At 33.2% G+C, this 22,410-nt stretch overlaps 3 protein-coding genes across 6 annotated transcripts in view; 1 reads left to right on the top strand and 2 right to left on the bottom strand.

The window, feature by feature from the left end:
* The window catches only part of LOC120634927 (heterogeneous nuclear ribonucleoprotein U-like protein 1), a 41,638-nt gene extending 39,627 nt beyond the window's left edge, over window positions 1-2,011 (bottom strand). For all 3 annotated transcript variants that reach the window (XM_039905819.1, XM_039905818.1, XM_039905817.1), the window contains exon 1: window positions 1,742-2,011. In XM_039905819.1, the coding sequence (XP_039761753.1) occupies window positions 1,742-1,871 (130 nt within the window). In that variant the 5' untranslated portion in view covers window positions 1,872-2,011. The remainder of the gene's footprint in view (window positions 1-1,741) is intronic.
* Window positions 2,012-2,870: 859 nt separating this feature from the next.
* LOC120634806 (dynein regulatory complex protein 8) lies at window positions 2,871-20,757 on the top strand. Of its 2 annotated transcripts, XM_039905614.1 has the most exons (7): window positions 2,871-2,895; window positions 2,973-3,086; window positions 4,648-4,771; window positions 5,872-5,998; window positions 6,940-7,023; window positions 19,748-19,873; window positions 20,581-20,757. In XM_039905614.1, exons 1-6 carry the CDS (start codon window positions 2,871-2,873, stop codon window positions 19,865-19,867), a joined length of 594 nt encoding a protein of 197 aa, XP_039761548.1. In that variant the 3' UTR covers window positions 19,868-19,873; window positions 20,581-20,757. The 2 variants fall into 2 exon arrangements, with proteins under 2 accessions (XP_039761548.1, XP_039761549.1); XM_039905615.1 differs by lacking the exon at window positions 19,748-19,873.
* On the bottom strand, window positions 8,025-18,386 carry LOC120634804. The gene is made up of 8 exons (XM_039905613.1): window positions 18,070-18,386; window positions 16,866-17,021; window positions 14,199-15,243; window positions 13,310-13,383; window positions 12,499-12,984; window positions 11,253-11,738; window positions 10,358-10,526; window positions 8,025-9,642 (listed from the first exon to the last, which is right to left on the bottom strand). The coding sequence occupies exons 1-8, from the start codon at window positions 18,205-18,207 to the stop codon at window positions 8,957-8,959; spliced, it is 3,240 nt and encodes a 1,079-aa protein (XP_039761547.1). The 5' UTR covers window positions 18,208-18,386; the 3' UTR covers window positions 8,025-8,956.
* Window positions 20,758-22,410: the final 1,653 nt, after the last annotated feature.

Below are 22,410 nucleotides of genomic sequence, written 5' to 3' on the forward strand. Positions count from 1 at the left end.
TTATACAAAAAACATCCACCCTCCGCTTGACGGGCTTTTGAATGCCCAAGCAACCGGCGGTCAGGTGCAATCCAATGATAGCAAGGCTAGCGCCATTAAATTAATCTCAGCAGCCACAACCACTCTCCCAAGAGTGCACAACTGCCCTGTATCCTGCCCTAATTTCTATGGACACAGTAACTAACAATTGAAAAATTAGAATGGCTATTTGGAAAAGAAAATCTTATAAAATTATATTTGTACCCAAATCCCTAAGCCAAATATGTCAAAAAATGACTATAAATTGCAAAAAGAAAATGTTTAATTCATAATAATTCTTATTACTCTGAAATATATTAATTTAACCAAATATTAAATATGATAGTTACTTTTTTCCTCTAGCTATGCATAAAGCTACTGGTGGGAAGGTTTGATTAAAAAATTTTCCATTCCCATATTTTTTTACTAATAAAAGGCATAGTAACTTTAGGCAGTACAAATATGATAAGTCACAATATATCACAAACAGAAATAGAAAGTGTCTAATCAGTAGTATCAAAATGAGTTATCATCACATACAAACAAATGTGCGTGTATGTGCGTAATGAACATTACTAAATCTCATACTATGCTCATAATTCCTATTATGGGTCATGCATTTTTTTAGTAAGTTAGCTTTTGCAGGTAAGTCTACCCGTTATCTGATAGAAAAAGTATGAGTTAGGGATAATTTAAATAATCTTAAGTTATTCATATGCTAGCCCAAGGATACAGTGAAAAAAGGTCTTCTCTTCACACCATTGGTAAAAAATTATATATACCAGTCTTAGAGAAAGGATATCCGTACTAGGGAGCTATACTTATAGTATAAGGATAGAGCTGCTTTCGAACCTGTTGATTTAGTTTACTTTGGAGATTTGTATTTTGACAGAATTGGGGGCACCAGCCTTAAAAATAAATGTGGCAAAACAACACAATACTTATGCAGTGTTATGTAACACAGCCGCACCTCGCATATAAGAAAGTTTGTTAAACTGGAGTACCTTACTTATACAAATTAAACAATATAATTTATAAAGGCGCTAAATGTCTCAAAACCTCTAATGTTGGTTGAATGATTGATCTTTTTTCATTTAAATACATCCAATTGGGATCAATGTCAGAATTTTAATTAGTTTATACTGTTCCATTTCTAAAATAGGACCAAGTTTACATTACCAACTATTGATCATGTAGATATAGTTGGTATTTTTGAGTTACCATTTCTAGAATTTTTTTTAAAACCTCAGAAATACTTTTTTTCTGGATAAAAGCTATTATATACATCTATTTCTGTACTACTGCCAACATGTAATTATGCAAAATTTCATGATGATAGGTGTGGTTCACTGGCCACATAACATAATCGACAATAGATGTACGCTAAGATAACAAAAAATTTTAGCCCACTGAAAAACTATAAGTTGATAACCCTAACAAATCGGGCGTCTACAAATATAATCGGCGGGACATAAATTTTTCTTATCTATTTCGTTTTCCTCTTCCTGTGAAAAAATAACAATGACATCGCTAATAATTGACAACCACAAACGGTTATTTCAGGCAAGAGGAAATAGATGCACGCGTCATGCGTAAATAAGCATTCCAAACCGAAAAAAACATGGTGGAAGCGGCAAATTACAACACACGTGCTCATTGTCAGATTTTTGCAAATCTATCAATCCTAGTATTTAGGATTATACTAGCCACTTAATCTACTTACATTTGCCAGTTTTAGCTTCTAGAGCCTTCTTTAACCTCTCCACCAATGCCGGTTTGTTGCCCTTGGTGTCCAAGCCCAAAACCCCAAGCTCGGACCGCAAATCCACCACTTTCATCTTTGCGGGATCCATTTTAACTGTTTTAACAAATGTTCTATGCACTATTGTCCACAAATAACAATATCACAGTAGTAAAATCATATGCATTCCGTTTACACTCATAGCTTGCGAAAATTATGTTCCAACAGAAAAGCGCCAAGCTAACCAATATGGCGGCGATGAATAGTGTGACCATTTAATTAACAATTCTCCCATAAATATTGAATAAAAAATGGCAAGTCACAATCATTAAATAGAATTTGTTATAACTTTTATGTATAGCGTATAGTGGAAATAATGTATGACACATTACTTGAAAATTCCGATGAAAATGAAAATTTGAAAATACACATGAAAAGCTATTTATATCTTCAAAGCTACTTTAAAAAAATATATATATTATGAAGTACGTTTATTTCAAATAAAATCAACTGTTGGCATTTAATACAAGAGAAAAATAAATAAGACTAAATTAAAACTCCACGCATCATCATGTATAAAAAAATAGCACAAACAACTTGTAAAAACTGTATTTAATATAAATTTAGGGAAATTTTTCCCTACATCTAAGCATAAATTATTTAAGCTGCTATAACTAATGCTCACGTGGCACAGATAATATTTTTGCATTTATTGCATAGGCAATGAAACTCTTCTTTAAAGTAAGGACTACACGATTTTACTCAGTTTAAATTATTTTATTTTTAATGTTATCATAATACCAAAAATTGGCAAAATGTTTTAATTTATATGGAATTCTGCATTAAAAATAAATGCACGATGAGCGTATCTAAGAAATTAATTGCAACTAGCGCTAAAAGTTTTTGCAGCTTAGCAACGACTTATTTATCTTTAAGGAGTATATTATATATTCAATGTTTACTCTATTATTTTCTCATTACTTGACTCACTACTGAATTTGTTTGTTTATTTACTTTGATAATATTTACAAGTTTATTTTTTTTAAGTATTGATTTCATTCATAATTTACATATTCATATCATCTAAAATCTCTGTAGCAGAAAATAAATAATGGCAAAAAAAGAAGAACCGAAAAGTATAAAATACGAGGATAATAATGTTTTTCCATTCTGTTTTTTTTAAATAATTAATTGATAAAGTTAATGGTTTTAGTTCAGCCAAACAACGAATTGGAAAAGAAGATAATTGAATCTTTCGAGGTGTTTGATCATTCAGGAAAGCAAGTTGTTGATGTTAGAGAAATTGGAACAATATTGCGATCTTTAGGTGTGTTCTATTTCATTTAATATGCAATCATTTCAAAAGCAATTTAATTAAACCTCTTCGTAGTCTTTATTTCCTGGGTCACGCGATATCACAAAATCGAAAGTGCAGTAGTTCGTTTATTATCTATGTCCAGCTTAACTGCTCAACCGATCGTGATGAAATTTTGTGCACATGTAGCCTGTATCCTGGAGACAGTTGTAGGAGTTAGAGATAAAAAAATAGTATCTGTTAACTATGACATCTTGGTGAAATTTTTGTATATAAATACATAGTTTGAATCCTGGCGACGGCCATTTATCCCGGGAAAATATAGAATTTTAAAATATTAAAAAAAAACGTGGGAAACAGCTATTATTTATACAATGTTGGACAGGGAGTAATAGGGAATCACGTATTAAAAACGAATTGTTATTACTTGAAATTATGTGTAATTAATACTAGTATAATACATTTAATAAGTGTATGTGTGTGCGTGTGTGATTATTCTGTAGCATACAGGCAAATAACGCATACAAACTTACACTCTACTAACACACACATTTAAGACACCTGTCGTCTCGCATCTACACACCACGCAAAGTCGAGTGGGGAAGGGCGGAACGACTGTCGAGGCAGTCGAGTTCCGATCTCCGGACAGTGAAGACGTGGACCAGTGAGATCGTCGAGCCGATATCTACACACTGTTATTACATTATAAATACATTACTACATCTTCGTTTTACATATTTTTGCTTATTATTAGTACGGGAAGTAATACCCCTTCGGCAAAGTACTGCCTTTCCTACTTAGCTTCGTTGTCGCCATACATCATGGTCATGCCTTAACGGCATCGCACGGAACGAAAGCTATCAAAAGAAATATTTTTTACCCCTTTTGCAACATTTTTCATTGATGCTCTGATCCTATTTGTGGTAGCGTGATGTAATATAGTCTATATAGCCTTCCTCGGTAAATGGACACAACACAAAAAGATTAGCTAATTCGAACCAGTAGTTCTTGAGATCAGCGCGTTTAACCAAACAAACTTCTTCATCATCATCATCATCAAAAGCGTTTTTTTTGTTACTTTCTCTTACTGATCTCAGAAAGTATTTTTTTTTATTATTGTAAGAAAATCTGTTATTGGCTGTATTAATTGCAACACTTATTTTTTGAAATTTTGCAACGCATTTTTTTGTAATAAATTAATATCAACTCATTACCAGGCCTGGGCCCACTGTCCTCTACAATGGGAAGAATTGAGAACTAGCTGTTGCGTTTATGACGGTTTTTTACAAATCCCTTGTGTTACAAAGTACCCTTTGTTACTTTCCTTTCTTCCAACTAACTTACACTTACTAAGAAAATTGGGTAAAGTAGCGACAAACGAACAAACAAATAAACAAAATAACACTTTCACATTTATAATTATAGTACATCAAATTTAGTAATTAGTATTTAGTATTTAGTAATTAAGTATTTAGTATTTCAAATTTCTACGTCCGAAATCCACCTATCACTATAAATATACTAAACCCTTTTTGAATATTTTGTGGCTCTTCTAAAGTTTTGAATATTTCAGGGTGTTGTCCAACCGAAGCAGAAATACAGGAAGTCATTCTAGCCACCGAAAATAAGGAAGCCACGGGAAATGTTCCGCTCATTAATTTCCTTCCCTATATGTGTAAAGTTATGACTGAACACAGGTAATTGTATTTACTTTTTACATCACTCGTTTGAAAATGCCTCTTTATTACTCTTTATTTAACAGAGAGGTTGAATACGTGACACCTGTCAAAAGGCTTAGCTGGGTTTGTGGTGATGCAATATCGTTTAAGATTAGCGATTTAAATTAAAAAACACATAACCGAAAATCCGCGCCGAAAGTTCGCACATTATGACACTAGTGTGCTATGTTCGTGATTAACTCATAACTTTCGTGCCAGTCGGCCAAGCAGTAGCATGATCTTTATGTATATTTTCAGTCAGCCCGTCCGGTGTGTTAGTAGAGGGCTCTTCATAAACGAGAGAAATGTTTTTTAAATTTTATAGTGATAGTTTGCGGATCATGAAGAAGGCCCACCGGATTATAAGAGACGATCGGCTCAAAACAAGGCAACATGCTAGGAACTCGTCCGGCAACATGCCGCCCTGTGTCCATCAACAAGTGGCGTAGGTGTAAAGCTTCATACAGTGGCGTGCACAAGATTATTTCCCAGGGTAGGCATAAGTCTTGAAAATTGCATAAAATGAGAAGAACCTCTTCCTATTCGAGTTATATGAAAATTTAAGGGTAGGCAGTGCAGTTGTGCATATATGAAATGCACGCCACTGGTTATCTAGATCCTATGTTTACGCCCTTAAGGGAAATCTAGTCTTGTGAACTCGTTGCTTCTGACGCTCTAAAAGTCTTGAGTTTAGTTACAATGTGCCTGTAATTACAACGGAAACCACGCCGTTCACACCGGAATATAGCATTGCAACAATGCTGTAGTTAGTTTTTCCCCGGACGAGCTCTTTAATAAAAGCTTAAACTGCTACTGTATTAATGATGATACTTGATGAATAAATTTCCCCATTCGAAGCTCCACATGTTTCATAATATCATAGACACCTATGTGATATTAGTTGAGTACCTAATGCTAATTTTAGTTCCTTGGACACTCGTATTACAGCGCCAAAATAGCACAAGCAATGGGGGAAAAAATGGACAGCTGCCTGTCTCGTTGGAAAAATTCAAATTTTAGCGCGAAATAGACATTCTAAAATCAAAATTTTATACATAAATTGTTCTTCTCTTTTTCAGATTTTATCCAGCTAGTGCCGAAATGTTGCTCGCCGCTTTTCGCTACTTCGACAAAGAAGCTCGCGGGTTTCTCACAAAGGAAAGATTCGCTCAACTAATGCTTGAGGAGGGGGAACCGTTTACTCAGGTAAAAGCAAATACTGCTAAGCTAGGTTCTTTTCAGAAATTAGAATGAGAAGAGATTTAAGATTGTTTGTTGCATAGTTAGAAACCCTGAGGGATTTTATTCTTAAACATCCATGCAGTCTCAGATGGTGTTGAGTATAGCAGTGACCCTCGATAAACTTCTCCGTTTTTATAAATATCGCACATACCAAACCTGGTATACGTGTTAAAAGCAAACCTTCTGGCATAATCTCAATGTTTGGTTTGTAAAAAAGTATTTTAATTAGGTGAGGAATTAATTATTTATCTCATTTGGGGCAACTATCACGTAATTTTTTTCCTGTAAGAGACAGTAAAAATTTGAGAGAAAACTGGGTTAAAGTAGCTAAGGTTTTGATTATGTAAATCATAAGCTGATCGAAAAATCCTAGCACAATATTATGTATAACTTAAACGATAAAAAAATCTTGCATATGGATTGCTCTTACTTCATAGCTGAATAATAATAAACTGTAAGATGGTGATAACAAAAAAAAAATAGCCGGCTAAGACACGGGCGCGTTTGGAACACTCTTAGGTTTAAATTGGCGAACGTAGTTATCATAACCGCAAAGTTATGTATGAACGCGTTATGTATGAAGTGCCTGTGATAGGCCTACGTGAATAGAGAATTTTAATTTGAATGATTAATTTATATAATATTCAATGATTTTTGATAATAAACCCAACGCAATAAACCAAGTATTTACTCAATAAGATTAGAAAGTATGCATTTTGAATTCAACGTGAGACTGAGAGGAGAGAAACGATTAAACACAAAAACACAAGTGGGAGAATGGATTACTCCCCCTTTTAAATTTATATATTTATTTCTGTTCGTCTGTTTGGAAAGTTTGATGGGAAGTTAGTTATAAGTAAACGAATTCATATTCATTGTTAAATTATTATAATGTTGATACTCAGGAGGAATTTGACGAGATGATGCAAACTGCTCTGGATCCTGTAACCGACACGATTACCTACGAGTATTACATTAATCAACTTATGGTAAGTATGTTTTTATTATTACTAGTGGTCGTCGAAATTCATCCATAATTAATTTTAATTATAAGTTTGAACATTATTGTCACAGATAAACTTGTACTTCTATGAAAACAGATTTTACCAAGACACTGACACTGGAAATGTAAATTTCCCTATTTTATTACGATATTTACATAAATATCGATTAAAGTAATTGATTACTATAATTGTATTTATTACGATATCAATAGCGATATTGATTCAGATATCGATTTCGATTATAATTACGATTTCTACTTAGATTGCGATTGCGATTGATATTGCAATTATTCGTATTCGTAATTTTAATCTATAACATATTGCTAAATGTAATCGTAATCGATTTCGTATCGATTATAGTAACCGATATCATAATCGATAACTGTTATTGATACTGTTATATTACTAGTGGTCGTCGAAATTCATCCATAATTAATTTTAATTATAAGTTTGAACATTATTGTCACAGATAAACTTGTACTTCTATGAAAACAGATTTTACCAAGACACTGACACTGGAAATGTAAATTTCCCTATTTTATTACGATATTTACATAAATATCGATTAAAGTAATTGATTACTATAATTGTATTTATTACGATATCAATAGCGATATTGATTCAGATATCGATTTCGATTATAATTACGATTTCTACTTAGATTGCGATTGCGATTGATATTGCAATTATTCGTATTCGTAATTTTAATCTATAACATATTGCTAAATGTAATCGTAATGGATTTCGTATCGATTATAGTAACCGATATCATAATCGATAACTGTTATTGATATTCTAATCTATAACTGAAATCGATATCGTAATCAATATTTGTAATTTGAATAGATTCGAAGAGGTCAGTGATTCCAAGCCTTCTCCAGATACTATAACTTAGCATCATCTTAGTATACCTACAGAATTATAACAGATGTTTGAATAGGGCATCGAAACATCTACTTGGGTCTTGGAATAGATAAAACAATATGTTATGATCAAGACTTTATTTCGTATTTGTATATTGTCATTTTCATAATGCCAAAATTGTATGTGATATCTTAACTTATATGCCTTATACTAAATCGAATGGTGAAATTTAGACAGCTGGCACATTACTACCTAGCACTTTTAACTGCTGACTTAATTTTAGTCTGCAGTTTAAAGTACAAATCGCAACATACCGAGCGAAAAAATAGCTGGATTAACTTGATGTCAATAGCTCATTGTCGGTTCGACATCGAGAGAAATGCAATTTTTATTTAAAAAATTAAACTCATTAAATTAATTGTCAAATCTGAAATTTAAGTCTAAAACAACAAAAATTATAGTCTCTATGACCCATACAAATATTTATATTATTCCGTATGGTGTGTATTTAAACAAAAAAGAGTGCATTGAATTAAGAATGTATTATAAGTATATAAAGATTGTGAGCAGGAACATTAAATGTAACAAATCTTTTTTTTTAACTTTTGTTTAAAATTACATAAAAATAAGTGAATTTGAGAGATCGCGTATATTTTACTCCATACTCCATTAAATGACCTGTGACCTCACTCAAAAACGTTATTTATACCTATGAAATAAATACGAACACTCAATTTTTTTTAACCTGACCTTAACCTGACCATACCTTTCGTTACTTTTTAGTGTAATGTCTGGTTCGAAATATAAAAAAAAACATGTGCGATGCGAAATTTAAAAAAAAACTAAAATATTAAGACGGTGTTCCTTTATGTCGGTGTGTCTCAATTATTTTCTTAACAATTTGAAAATAAACATATCACTAAAAAAGTAATAACTAAATATTGTACTAAACCACAACGGAGCCGTTCGAATGGTCTCCGAGAGCCAAATTCATACCAATGGGAAAAATATACTAATATACTGTAAAAAAAATGTACTAATAGACAAAGTACCATTAGTTATTAGCCAATCGGCTTGCCCGCCTAGTTTTTATTGTACTAGGAGTCACATTGGCCAAACGAGATGACGACCTAGTAGGTGTCGCCCTTCCAGATTCCTTTACGGTCTTCGCTACTTCCTCGATCGCTGTTACTTTTTTTGTTTCATCGTCAACTTCCATGATCGTGTCTAAATCTTTTTTTGCATTTGCATCATTAGATTCAGCTATTACCGCGTCAGCTGCTTGTTTCTTTTTTTGTAGATCAGCTTTTCGATCATCGGACTCCTTTGTAAGTTCCGCTATTTCGTTATCTAACTCTGTGTCTGTGTACATATTCTCATCATTAGTTGTTTTTTTTGGTGTATTTGGATCACTTTTCTCCTCCTCGTCGGCCTTTCTTATCGACGAGAGTAAATCAGTTATCTGTGTGTCTAATTCTGATAATATGTCCTCTGTTGATGTGTTGTTTTGTTCATTATCATTAGTAGTATCCTTTGGTGCTGGCGTTGTATTCTTTACTTCACTTGGAACTTCAGCTTTTTCTGGTTCAGTGTTCTTGCTTTGAGGAGTTTTAGTAACTTCTTTAGTTGCCTTGTGTGAAACTGGCGTCTCGTTGCCTTGTTGACCTGTTTTGTTTTGTACTGGCGTGGCTGGCGTGTTGGTTACTTGTTCGCTTGCTTTTATAATCATTGTAGCATCACCTGTAAATAAACCCAGTTATCAATCTTGATGCTAAAAACTGTTCAAAGCTTTGTGTGTGCAAAATAAAACAGGACATATATTTTGTATGCTGTCTCACGTAATTAAAGTCTAAATAATCGGTTCTACATTAGAACTACCTCATTATCCATGTTGAGCAAAAAGGTTGTACATATTGAGGTTTTCTGCTAAGAAATTCTCATTACTAACACTCGATTCGAAAAGATGTATTTTGTTTACAAAGTTTTTTAAACAGCATAGTTTATTATTATTTATAATATACTAAGCAGCTTTCTCTAACTCTATTGCTGATAAAGTGCTTGGATGTAGCCTGCTGAAATCCCAATTTGAGACCATTAATTAATATGTTGTCCAAGGTAATATGTTGGCTCGCAGACTTGCACGTTGTACTGCGCAGTTCAAATTAACTTGTCTACAGCATACTGCAAGTATTTCTACTCAGCGAATTGTTATATTTTGTTAAATACAACAATGCGCTGAGCAGAACGTCAGCGGTGTCTGAGGATGTTCCCGTGGACCATTTCTATGCGGTTATGCGCAAACGCGCTGCGTCCATGATGAGCAGACTTTGCCCTCCACAGCACAGTTTTTGGATAACTTTGATCGATGCTCATGTTAGCGCTAGGGGGCGCGAGTGATAGGAACTAACGTAGGTCTAATTAAATATTGTTACTTTATAAAATTGCAATGTCATACCAACAACAGATTCGCTGGCAGCCAATATCTTTTCATAGCTATCCTTGTCCGTAAATCCGATGACAAGCAGGTTGTTAATACTTTTATGTTTCTTGATGGATGCCGGCTTGAAAGCATTCAAGAACTCATAGATGTCAGCTCTAGCTGGTAGAGCGGGGCGGCCAATCAGCTGTTAAGGAAAATTCATAATTAATAAATTACATTCGCGGTACTATGTGGTATAGACAAGTTCAATAACGTGATGGACTACAGCCTAAACCCTTCACACTCTAGGAGACCCATGCCTTGTAGTCGACTGGTGATGAGTTTATAGTAATGCATTGCATACTTGGATGGGATAGGTCCAGGCAACAAGGTCATATGAACTTATATTACAGAAAGATATGTTTGTTAATTCATAATTGATAAACTTTTAAACCAAGTTTAATAATTCTTTCACCATTAGAAAGCTATTTTTTATCCAAAAGTAATCTGAAATAATGTTTTTTTGTACACTGTCACTTTTATACATGGCTGATTAAGGCAATAACACATTTTATTGCGAAAACTAAAATTGGGTTACTTCGATTAGATATAGGTTATACATTAATCCGAAAAAAAAGTCAGTTTATTACAAACACAATCCTATGTCGATATTATTTGGCGGATATATGTGGATATTATATATAGTTTACGGGATGGTGTATATATTACATACATACTATTTTAATAATATGTTACATACATACTATTTTACTCAAAAAATCTCTTGTTTCTCTAGCCCTGGCCCTCACACCCACCAACCGACATTGAAGCAGCATGAATTTAAGCTCTAAATCACTCTTTCCTTCGGAAGAGGAGATTTGTGCTGGACACTAATAGCCTTAGTGGTGACTATATAAACAGAAAAAATTACCTTAACATAGTTGATATCTTTCGAAGCTGGTGTACTAGGAGTGGAAGGAACACTCTTATCTGCTTCTTTGACAGGTGTTGCCGGCGTTGCAGATGTCGCTGCCGGTTTTACAGTTGCTGCCGGTTTAACAGGTGTTGCCATTGGTTTTGCAGGTGATGCCGCAGCTGTTGATGGGGTCGAAGGTTTCTTAGCAGGTGATGCTGTAGGTTTTACAGGCGTTGCAGGTTTAGCGGCAGCTGTGGTTGCAGGTTTTGCAGCAGTTGTCGCAGGTTTCGCGGCAGTGGCCACTCCAGAAGTACTAGTAGTTGTGGCCGTTGGAAGTTTTTTGGAATCTGCTGGCTTCGCTGTCGCATCGGTAACGTCATCGTCAAGGTTAATCGTGTTCTCTTCTTCCATAACTTTACGCAATTTTTCTTTCATCTCCAGAACGATTAATGCTTTTGTACTAAGGAATTCTTTATTTGAACACAGAATTGACATTATTGCCTGGAATGCAAACAATTGAAAGTTTTAGATAATAATTTAGCTTCCCATATTGTTGTATCTGCAAAATGTGTATACAAATATTATAAATGCTAGTGTTTGTTTGGCCTTACTTTAAGTCTTAACTAAGCTACCGATTGGCTTGATTTTTGGCAAAGAGTTAACTTTAAATTATAAACAAAAACGGTTCCCATGGGATTTGCAAAAAGTCGTAATAATCTTGGGCAACTGGTATTTAATAAGCATATTGTAGAATCTGTAGGATTATTAATAGGCTCGGGTTATTTAAAAGGGTTGGTTATGGTATTAATTTGGTTTCATTTGGTAACAGTAACCCTTATACCTTCATTACAAGGTTTAATAAGAGGTGCTAAGCAAATAATTAAAATATCAATATAACCAGAAAATGCAATAGGGATATAAACTTTCATTTGAACTTTCGGTGATGAAAAAAATACCTGAGAAACGGGTCCATCAAGCCCGCACCTCTTTTTTAATCTATCCAAAATTTACTTTCAATTAAATTGGAGCTTGACTGGAATCTCGCATAGTTATTATCTTACCTGGAGGACAAATAGAAGCTTAGTATTCATCATTGTACCAAACTCATTAGTAGTACTATCTTTGCTGCTGTTCAGAATAGTTTAAAAGTATAGTATTATTACTGAACGATGATTTGCTGATATGGTACAATCAGTGAAATTTCAACCTTTAAAATGATAACATATTTGTTTTAAGATAATTTGGTGTAGGGTATACTTACTTCTTTGAAACGTGGCAAAATAATCGGTAATCTTTGTTCAATAAGCTTTTCCACAAAATCTACATAGTACTTAGTTCTCGCAGATTTTACTTCAAGTTGTTCTACTATGTTCCTTACATCGACGCTGTATAATTCTTCTATATTTGTTTTGACAATAGTTGTTTCCTTTTCCTTACTTGTTTCTTTAACTACTTCTTTATCTTTTTCCCCATTCGTATCTATTTTTCCATCTGTATTATTTCCCTCACTATCTTTTTTTTCATTTGTATCTTTTTCTTTCTGTTCAGTATTATCTTTCTTTCCAACTGTTTCTTCCTCTCCAGTAGTGTCTTTCACCGTTTCTGTATTCCCTTCTGTTGATTTCTCCACATTTCCGTTTAGATGGCTTTCACCTGCACCATCTTCTTTAAGAACCTCAGATTGTATCGCGAATTTCTCGACGCACTCATCAATGTCGTACTGTTTATTCACAGTCATGGTTTTAAGCTGCAAATATTTATAATTTATTAAAAAAAAAAATTGAAACTAGAGAAAATTGCAAAATAATGTAAAATTAAAAGTAGCAAAGGTAAAAATCATTGTTTGTCGTGCGCTAAGAAACTATTGATGATACATAAAAATTGTGATTTGGATACATTATTATTCAAATACATAATAGATATTCTAAGGGAATCGAAACTAGCACAGATTAAATTAATGATTAATTTTATAGATTAAGTTTATTTGTTATTTAAGTACTCAATTGATGTCGAGAACGAGATCAAAAATACTCGGTTCACTTTTGTTGGAGATAAGAAAATACAAAACTCACATCTACAAACATGTCTTCAAGCTTGTTGTGCAGGATTTTGCTTAAGTTCTTCCTGAAAAATTCTTCAGGGTCATCTGTAATAAAATCTCGTAAATTATCTTACACCTAATAAAATAATTAAATTTATTTATTTTATAAAATAACTTGACAATATTCACAAAAAAAAACGTTATAGATTAATAAAATAAATGATGTGCATTTTATTGATCATATTATGTTAAGAAATATCTGTTATAAGTACCATGTTCTTAACAAGCACAGTAAAATAGGGACAGTCTGAATTTAGTATAAATACCTACATAATACTGAACAGCTGTTCTTGAAAATTTTACTATAACAAATCATATAATATAATTGTTAAAATAATTATGGAATGTAGGTTCGAAACCACTAAAAAGTGAGTTTATGTGGTCACATGAATGTTGAAACAACAAGATGTGACTTTCAACACATAAATCACAAAGGAAATGTATATAACCCCTAACAAGTAGCATTGTATACCCCTAAATTGGATGAACCAATTTCAGTGTTTCCATTAGTCTTTAGTCAGACAACACAAATGAGCCCAAATAAGCCATTGGTGCATTGGTTTAGTACAGTAATCCATTCAAGAGTTTCTCTGACCACAATCTGACATCATGAGATAAATGATTCAAATTATATGGTCTTACACATGATTTCAATACTGTTAACCGCATAATGGCTACGACCAGGGTCTGACTAGATCAGTCACCTCAACAGATTATACCACCTAGGGTAAACCAGCTGCAAAGTGGAGGAAAGCACATTAAAATCGGTCCATTCGTTTGGAAGCTACAATGCTACAAGCAAATTGAGGATGCAGAAGACAAACCTCGCGTTTTCGCTTAGATGTTAGGTGTTACACTACCTGTTTCAATGAGTTGTAAGAACCCCCGATTTTTTCGGTTATATTCATCGGCGTCCTGAGCTATTTTCATAAGCTCAATGTCAGTCTCCTTTGGATATTTCTGGCGGTATTTATCAAGAATCTCAGTGACAGATTCAATTGGTTCGTTCATCATGACATTCTTTATGCGTATGCGGATGGTGTATTTAATGACACGCTGTATGAAGGGGAGCATGAAAAACTCTAGGGTGGTGGGGTCGGGGCATAGTTCTTTAACTGATTTAACGATCATGCCCAAGGCTAACTCTAGGCGACCTTTCATTTGCCCATATGGTTGTCTGTGAGGACGAAGGATATTATCACGATCCAATTTTTTTTTAGCGTTTACTGCTTTGGGTGAAGGGTTTTGCGATGGCTGCGGCGGGTTTTGCACTTTTGGTTGAGGGTTTTGCTTCATCTGTGGAAGGTTTTGCCCCCTGGGTTTAGGATTTTGTATGCCAACTATCTTGTTGGTGTGAGCAATCAACTTATTAGTTTCCTCTATTAACTTTTTAGTTTCTTCCGAGGGTCGATACATGTTTGGTTTTGAGACAGGCTTTGTGACACGTACAACAGACGTTTCAGGCCAACTAAGTACGGAGGCAGGCCCAGGAACAGGAGGCTTATGGTTGGGTTTTGTCACTTTGGAAGGCTTAAAATTTTTACGCTCAACTGGAGGGTTGTATTTATTTTTGATTCGCTGACCAATGCCTGGGTTTGGGTTCACGAAAGTCCTGACTTGGGACGGGAAATTTTTGGGTTGAGGGGGATTTTGGTTTACAGCCCTGTAATCCTGCCTTGTGTCTTGATTCTGCCAGGGGTTAACCCTCTGAGGCGCATTGAAACGTTTCGGAGGGGAGGGAATTTGATTTTCCCATACTGGTTGACGCTTGATGCCCAGTGACCTGCTGTTGGAAGGGCCAGGCCCAGGCTCATACGCATTAGAATAATCAGCAGAACTAGGATATGGTTTGCTGGGACCCTGTTGATTATATGTGTTAAAGGGTTGCTTGTTATCATACTGCCTCTGAAATGAATTCAAAATAATCTTTATTTGTAACCATCAAAAGGCAAATAATGCCATAAAAATACAGAGAAAAGCTCTTTTGTTGCAATATTAAATGAAACTATGAAGTCTTTATGAATAATCACATTATGAGCATAATGAGATATCATAAAAATATTCTATCCTTAATAATATTGCAATAGAGCAAATGTTTTTTTTTGTTTTTAGTTCTGTTATAACAATGTAGCTTTTATTTATATTTCATGAATAAAAAAGCAACCATTGTATGAAAAAAGTGTTTACAATAACTTCATGCAATTTAGAAAAAGTAATATTACAAACAACAAATACTTATTCTTTGGAGAAAGCAAGTAAATCAGTCTGTGATATCTTACAACTTACTCAAGGTGTCTAGTATAAAGAACCATATAGATTATAATGCTAAAATACATAGTGTTACTTCCAATCAGAGAAAAGTTCAAAAAGTGTGACCCAACTATGGGCAAATTTAATTTTGATGCGAAACTAACAATACTACAACAAGGCCTGAATCAAAAGGAAAAAGATTTCACTGGATTGTGAAGGAAAGTAACACCGCTGGAGTACATCACCATAGAAGTGTCACACAGCAACCAGATAATAATATCAATCAACCAACCAAGACTTTGGTAACATTTTTTCAGAAAACATAGTGAGTTTTCAAAATTTTGATCCTATGGTTTAAAGCAGGCATTACTTTTTTTAACATTATGCTTAATTTTTCATAAGCTGCTAACAAGAATTCCTTAACACTGATCAACCTTCTTTGGCAATTGGCAAGTGCTTTGTGCCCAGTTTTGCACAGGTGAAAGTCGTAAACAAGAATTAAATTCTTCATTGAATATGCCATACATGAAATATCTTTAGCAATCCAATAGTATTCAATCATGACATTTGAGTACACATAGGATCTCGTCAAAAAGAAAGTGGCATTGCTAGATCTGCCAAGTACAGCTCTCTAAAATATAAGAATTATAGGTTGCAACAAGCTGATCCTAATAGTATTTCATAACCAGGTTCTTTTTATTTAGGAGTTTTGTCTACACCAGGGCTTCCCAACCTGGGTGCCATAGAAAGTCCAGAAATACACCACACAAGAGTTTGTTCTGCACTTAAAAAAATGAAGTAAAATAAATTTTCAATATTCTGTGTGTAGTGATGTAACAGCTTATCCCATACTTTAAAAAATGGTGTGTTCAACAAGCTCAGCTGTCCCATTGTTGGGTTAGTTTTATTTTTCTTGGTTCTTTTTTAAAATTATTAATTTATTAAGGTTTGATATGTTGAGAGTGATTTATTTTTTGCACCTGTCTGCCTAACTAAATACATGCATGCAGGCTCCATGACAAATTTCTTAACTTGTACATATGCTGCTGGCTTAAAATGTTTGGGAACCCCTGGTCTACACTATAAAATCAAAAAGATTTTTTATAGAATTGAATAACTCCAGCTCATTATAACTGTATCACAAAGAAAATCATATGTAGCAGAGAGAAATAAGCCCAGCCCCAGACAACTTACATAGGTATTCTTAGGAAATAATATAAGAAAAGTGTTAAATATTTATTATATACAGAGGTTAAACAAGTAAATATTCTACTCACCCTGTTACTGTTAAGAGAGTAATTATTATTGGAGTATTGATCATTGTAGTTGGAATTAAAACTAGTGGTGTTATTAGAGAATCTATCGAGCATGTTCTGTTCCTGCTCAAATATCTGCCTTTTGCGTTTGAGCAACTGGAGCTCCATATCCAGGTTCTGAAAACCATAATAATAAAAGATATACAATACACATACCCCTACATTGAACAAGAGGTTAGCATTTAATGGAGTACTGCCACCCCATACACCTCTAATAGGTTAGACAGCTGCCATCTTAGATTGCATCATCATTAATATAACAGTTATTTAATAAAGTGGATAAATAATTAAACTTTTGATAACTATGAATTCATATTGGCCCAATATTTTATTAAATTGATTAAGATTTTTACAAATATGCTTTAATTAATAGTTTTCAAGAAACAATAAGAATTATATTTGATTAACAACCAATGTTCATGACATTGAGTTGGTAGGTATTTCGATACAAATATGACTGCATTGTAGATACTCTCCAGTCCTACATAGACTCAAACAATGCAAAGATACCTCCCAGTGTTGTAGTAATCATCACTATCATTTATCACCAGGTGCAAATGCACTAAAGGGCTAACTTGAAAAAATGATAGTAAGTTTAATAACCCTATACTATTTAATTAAATCTGCTAAGCTTTATAGAATGGTTGCTAGATACAGATCAAATCCTCCTGATGAATACAGGATCCACTTCTTTAAATAGAAATTTAAATAATCTGAATTTTAATTAAAAAAGCAAATTAGCAAGTCTTAAAATAGTGCAGTTCTTTTACACAAAGAACAAAAAAGTAAGTCACTTTTAGACTCTACTTTTGTTTGGTTATCAGCTTACAGACAAACTGATTAGGATCTAAAAATCACTGAAGCAAAACCGAAAAGTAAGATAACAAAGGTTATGATTTATGCTCAGGTACCTTTGTTATTCTTATTTACCTCGATCCTTAAATTGTTATTTAAATGCTGTAAAAAACGGGTTTATCCTAATTTTACATCTCAAAAGCTTTAACGCTTGTAGAAAGGTTTTACTAATTAAAATAAAATAATTCATGAGACACCTAGTAATTAAATAACAGATCCAACTTTCCATTATCGAATATAACAAAAGATTTTTCGTAGCCCTTAGCTCGGGACTAATCATTATTGAGAAGGCCTTCTTCAGTCAACTTACTCTTAAATGCGCCGTTAAAAGCGGCCCGCCAGTGTTTCCAACGCCGCGGCCTGCGCTGCCGCCTCGGCCTCCACCACCGCCGCCGAACTTTCCACCGTGTCCTCTGTTCATGTTTTGCTTTCCACTAGCCTGACGCATACTTTGTCAGTTATAAAGTTAAAGAATCCCGTAGGATAGTCAAATAGATTGGCGTTTATTTTAAATTCACTCAATTTTTAATCTTGAAAGAAAAACGTCATCACCCAATCAATAAAATAAAACAAGAAGAGTCGAAATTCCGGAACTCCGGAGCCACAGAACAATATTACTCCAAGGAGTCCGGAGCGGCCGGCGACAAAGAGAAAGACACCACAGATTAGTAAATAAAAAAAAGTTGAAGACAGCAGACATTAGACACAGAAAGAGCCATAGATCAGAAAACTATAGTGAATTTTAATTTATTAGTCTTGAGTATGGAGGGTAGAGGGAAGGAGAGTCATCTTATATGGGAGAAAAGTTGAAAAAGTGTCCAGTTGTTGCGCTAAATAACAGTTCAAAAATCCTCCACAATGGCGCTGGTGGATGCACCAGCGCGATGACTCTCCTTACCTCTACCCTCCATAATCTGTGTATATGAAAAAGTGTCGTCAAAATGTATTAAATTAGGATGGCGCCACATTTGCATCAGGGTAATTCTTAAAAGAAGCGCCAAATATAAATATTATTAGAGTAGGCTTGAAAAATAAACAAGGAAGTATGGAGATACAAGGAAGTATGGTTATATTTACCACAATATTTTGTACAACGTAAGTTGTTGAAATTCTCAATAATTAACTACTTTAGTCGATTATGATATTAAATTTTTTAACTCGGCATACGGCATCGTCTACGATTGCTACATTCATACCATACCCTGTGCATCCACCAGCGCCATTGTGGAGGATTTTTGAACTGTTATTTAGCGCATACACTGGACACTTTTTCAACTTTTCTACCATATAAGATGACTCTCCTTACCTCTACCCTCCATAGTCCATGGATGAAAACACCCTAAGAACATCCAAATACTTATATACCACGGATATATACATAAAATAGACAAACGATACAAACCTAATTACTCTCTCTAACTTAATGAATAATTGAATAATAAAACATAAACAGAATGTGGTAACATACCCGTCAACCCTCATTGTAGTGTAATGAGTCTTTTCTCTAAAGTAATCTTTATTAAATCAATGACCTACATTTAACGAAAAACGTGATGTCAAATAGCAGGTATATTTTTATGAGCGATTGTTAACATGCAATTTTTTGAATTATTATGAGTCCAATTCAGTTTAAATTAATTTTTTTTTTTTAAGTTTAATACACTTGGAGGAAATATACTCGGTAATATCTTCTTAAATATATATACTTAATATTTTTTTTCGTCCTTCGAATTTTCATTGACAGTTTATATCTATATCTTGGTCGAAAAATTTAAAAACATCTTGTTTTTTATCATGGCAAAAACGGTTGCTGTAAAAGTGTGGTGGACCAACACACAAATTCAATACAAATTCCATCTTACCTAAGAAATCTACCATAATGATTGTCATTTCATATATTAATACTAAATATTGTAATATAAATAGTATATAATTAGTTCATTACTTGTAATCGTTCATTGTTTGATTAAAATCTTAAATACACACAGGTGGCATCTAAAGACGTGTATAATATAGCAGATGAAATACAAGAAGAGAAAAAAAGACTAGAGGCGGCGGCTCCTAAAAAGAGGAGAGCCTCTTCTCTCTTGAGAGCGGCTAAGAATTAAAATGAAGTTAATATGCAATTAATTATTATATTTAAAAAAAATATGGCGGACGTTCAATTACAGTGAGAGGTAGCCAACCGTGAATGAAATCGTGCTAGTGGGCACTGACTATAAGAGGAATAAAGACTTAAAGCTTTATCTGCTGATTTTAAATACCTTAAAGCGTTCTCCACATTCAAAAGACTTTATCCGTGATTGTATGTGATGTTTCATTTCGATGTTTAATAATTACCTCTTGTCAGCGGTTATCGAAGGGTCAGCCATTTGACGATGATGAGAATTATTAAAACCATCAGTAAAACTGTTACTTGACTGTAAAATTTGACTTTTTATTGAACTCCCTAGAACAGCACTATATTACCTGAGTAGCTATTTATTTATTTATTTATATCCTTTCGGGGGTGATTCAAAAGTAAGGATAATCAGGTATTTCCAGTGCACATAAAATTAAATAAAAATATTTTTTTAGTTGCTTATATATCCACTAGGTTAGCATAAAAAAATAATTTCCTCGATTCCCGGGCGGTACATTCATTTGAATACGAACCGTCGAAGAGATAACCCCACAACTACCTTCTTGTACCTCTCCGTAAATTGCATTTTGGGCTGTGTAAGGTTGTGGATATATTAAAATAACTTAGAGCCAAATTCAACAAACATTATTTTTGCTACATTACTTTTCTTTTTATATACTATTTTCTTTTTATTTCCAGGTTGAGGAGGATATCACTAAAAACGAAGAATCGGCAAAATAAATCTTACACCACTTGAATAATTTTGATTAAATTTTCTCAATGCAAATACTCATTCCATATAAATTGAATTTATAGAAAACTTTATGTAACTCAGTTAAATCATTGAAATTAATGTGAAATCAAAATTAAATATTGTTTTAATAGAGGACTTGGTTTTTACTTGTAATTAAAAAAAAACATCTTACTACGACAATTAATTTATAACTACAACTTCCAGTGACATTGTACTATTACAATGGTCTGTTGTATACTAATGTCTACAAACTCAATTGAAAAGTAAAAAAAAAAATGTGCCATTCTTTTCTACAAATAACGAATTTAAAGGAATGGAACTGTATTAAGACTTGTTTTTGTAGTTGTATTTGTTTAAAAAGTGTAAAAAAAAGTGTGTGCGTGTAACCTTCACGCGCAATTGAAGTAAAACTTGTATTATTATTTATTGATGACACAGTAAAATGTTCCTGGGACTCCGCCATTTCATACAGACAGACAGACAGACACAAATGAAATAAAAATCTGATTTAGACTCAGTATCGATTATAAAGCATACCCCGGTCAAAATTTTTAAAATATATTAAATGTACAGAAATCTTCCAGTTACAGTTTTATTATCAGTATAGATTTTCAAAAAACTTCGCAATTTAAAATAGCTTTTTTAAACTATTTAATTTTTATTCACTTTGCTCCATTTGAAAATATTGGAAATAAATAATCGTAATTAATTATGATATTTGTCACTATCTGGCGTATAAGTCAAGAAGCGTGGAGTATATGACATATACTTACGACCAATCCAAATTATTATTTTGTGTCACAGGTACCAAATTATCGGCGGAATATGTTATCAGAAGAATTATTGTGATATCTGCGAATTTTAAGAAGTAAGCCTACATAGCAGTGACGTTGCAGTCTTGTGACTAAGCTTATTGGAGTCTTTCATGTTTACTAATGAGTACACAGTATTAAGATAACATGGTTTCTCTACTAAAAGGATATGATAATAAAACGCGTTTTAGATATTTTACTCATATATCTTATATATTATTCCGAGATTATATCCACTGCCTACATAATAATTCCAATTCTAATTAAATAATGATACAAACACTTTGAACTTCAATGCAATGAGTATACAAGCACTACGTACAAAGTTTTTGGTATATTTACTCATTACTTGACAAGTTTATAAAATATAGCTTTGAGATAAAATCCATAGATGGGAGTGATTTTATACAAACAGAAATTAAACAATAATGGTTTTGTAGTTTTTTTTTAACCTCATCATACAGTATCGATATGCAAGTATCGATTCCACTTTCAATAAAAAGAATAATCGATAATCGAATAGATTAACTTAAAGATTATACATTATTATCTCATCATAATTACCGTCCCAAATTAGACTAATAAAATAGTTCAGGTCTAGAATGGCCTTGTTAGATTATACTGAATGATTATACAAATATGTATGTACCCATGTAAAGATAAAACTATAAACATTATACTATTATTCTACTTTTAAAAAGTAAAGAACTTATTTTGTTTGGGAAAATAATATTTTTCCGCAGCTAAAACCACACATTTATTTATTCTATATTTAACATATATTTTTTTCATATTTGTCTATTTATAGTAATTTTAAGCTATTATTAGTAATTTTAAGCTACTATTATTAGCTCGTATAATCTTACTTAAATTTTTTAATTAGTCTTATGTAAACAAAGCTTACTTATTGTAATCGATTCATAACTTTTGAAAAGTAAGTTTCATGTATATAACAAAAAAAAA

The sequence above is a fragment of the Pararge aegeria genome, chromosome 25 (genome assembly GCF_905163445.1).
Source record: "Pararge aegeria chromosome 25, ilParAegt1.1, whole genome shotgun sequence".
NCBI lineage: Eukaryota > Metazoa > Arthropoda > Insecta > Lepidoptera > Nymphalidae > Pararge > Pararge aegeria.

What these genes read in the sequence shown, in the direction of transcription:
- LOC120634804 (XM_039905613.1), bottom strand. Translation starts at nt 18,207, where the DNA reads ATGCGTCAGGCTAGTGGAAAGCAAAACATGAACAGAGGACACGGTGGA. An exon ending in CTTACAACTCATTGAAACAG is followed by an intron (nt 13,384 to 14,198) that starts GTAGTGTAACAC and finishes ATTTTATTACAG; the next exon opens with ATGACCCTGAAGAATTTTTC. An exon ending in AAGATATCAACTATGTTAAG is followed by an intron (nt 10,527 to 11,252) that starts GTAATTTTTTCT and finishes TTTCCTTAACAG; the next exon opens with CTGATTGGCCGCCCCGCTCT.
- LOC120634806 (XM_039905614.1), top strand. Translation starts at nt 2,871, where the DNA reads ATGGCAAAAAAAGAAGAACCGAAAA. An exon ending in AACAATATTGCGATCTTTAG is followed by an intron (nt 3,087 to 4,647) that starts GTGTGTTCTATT and finishes TGAATATTTCAG; the next exon opens with GGTGTTGTCCAACCGAAGCA. An exon ending in ATTACATTAATCAACTTATG is followed by an intron (nt 7,024 to 19,747) that starts GTAAGTATGTTT and finishes AAATACACACAG; the next exon opens with GTGGCATCTAAAGACGTGTA.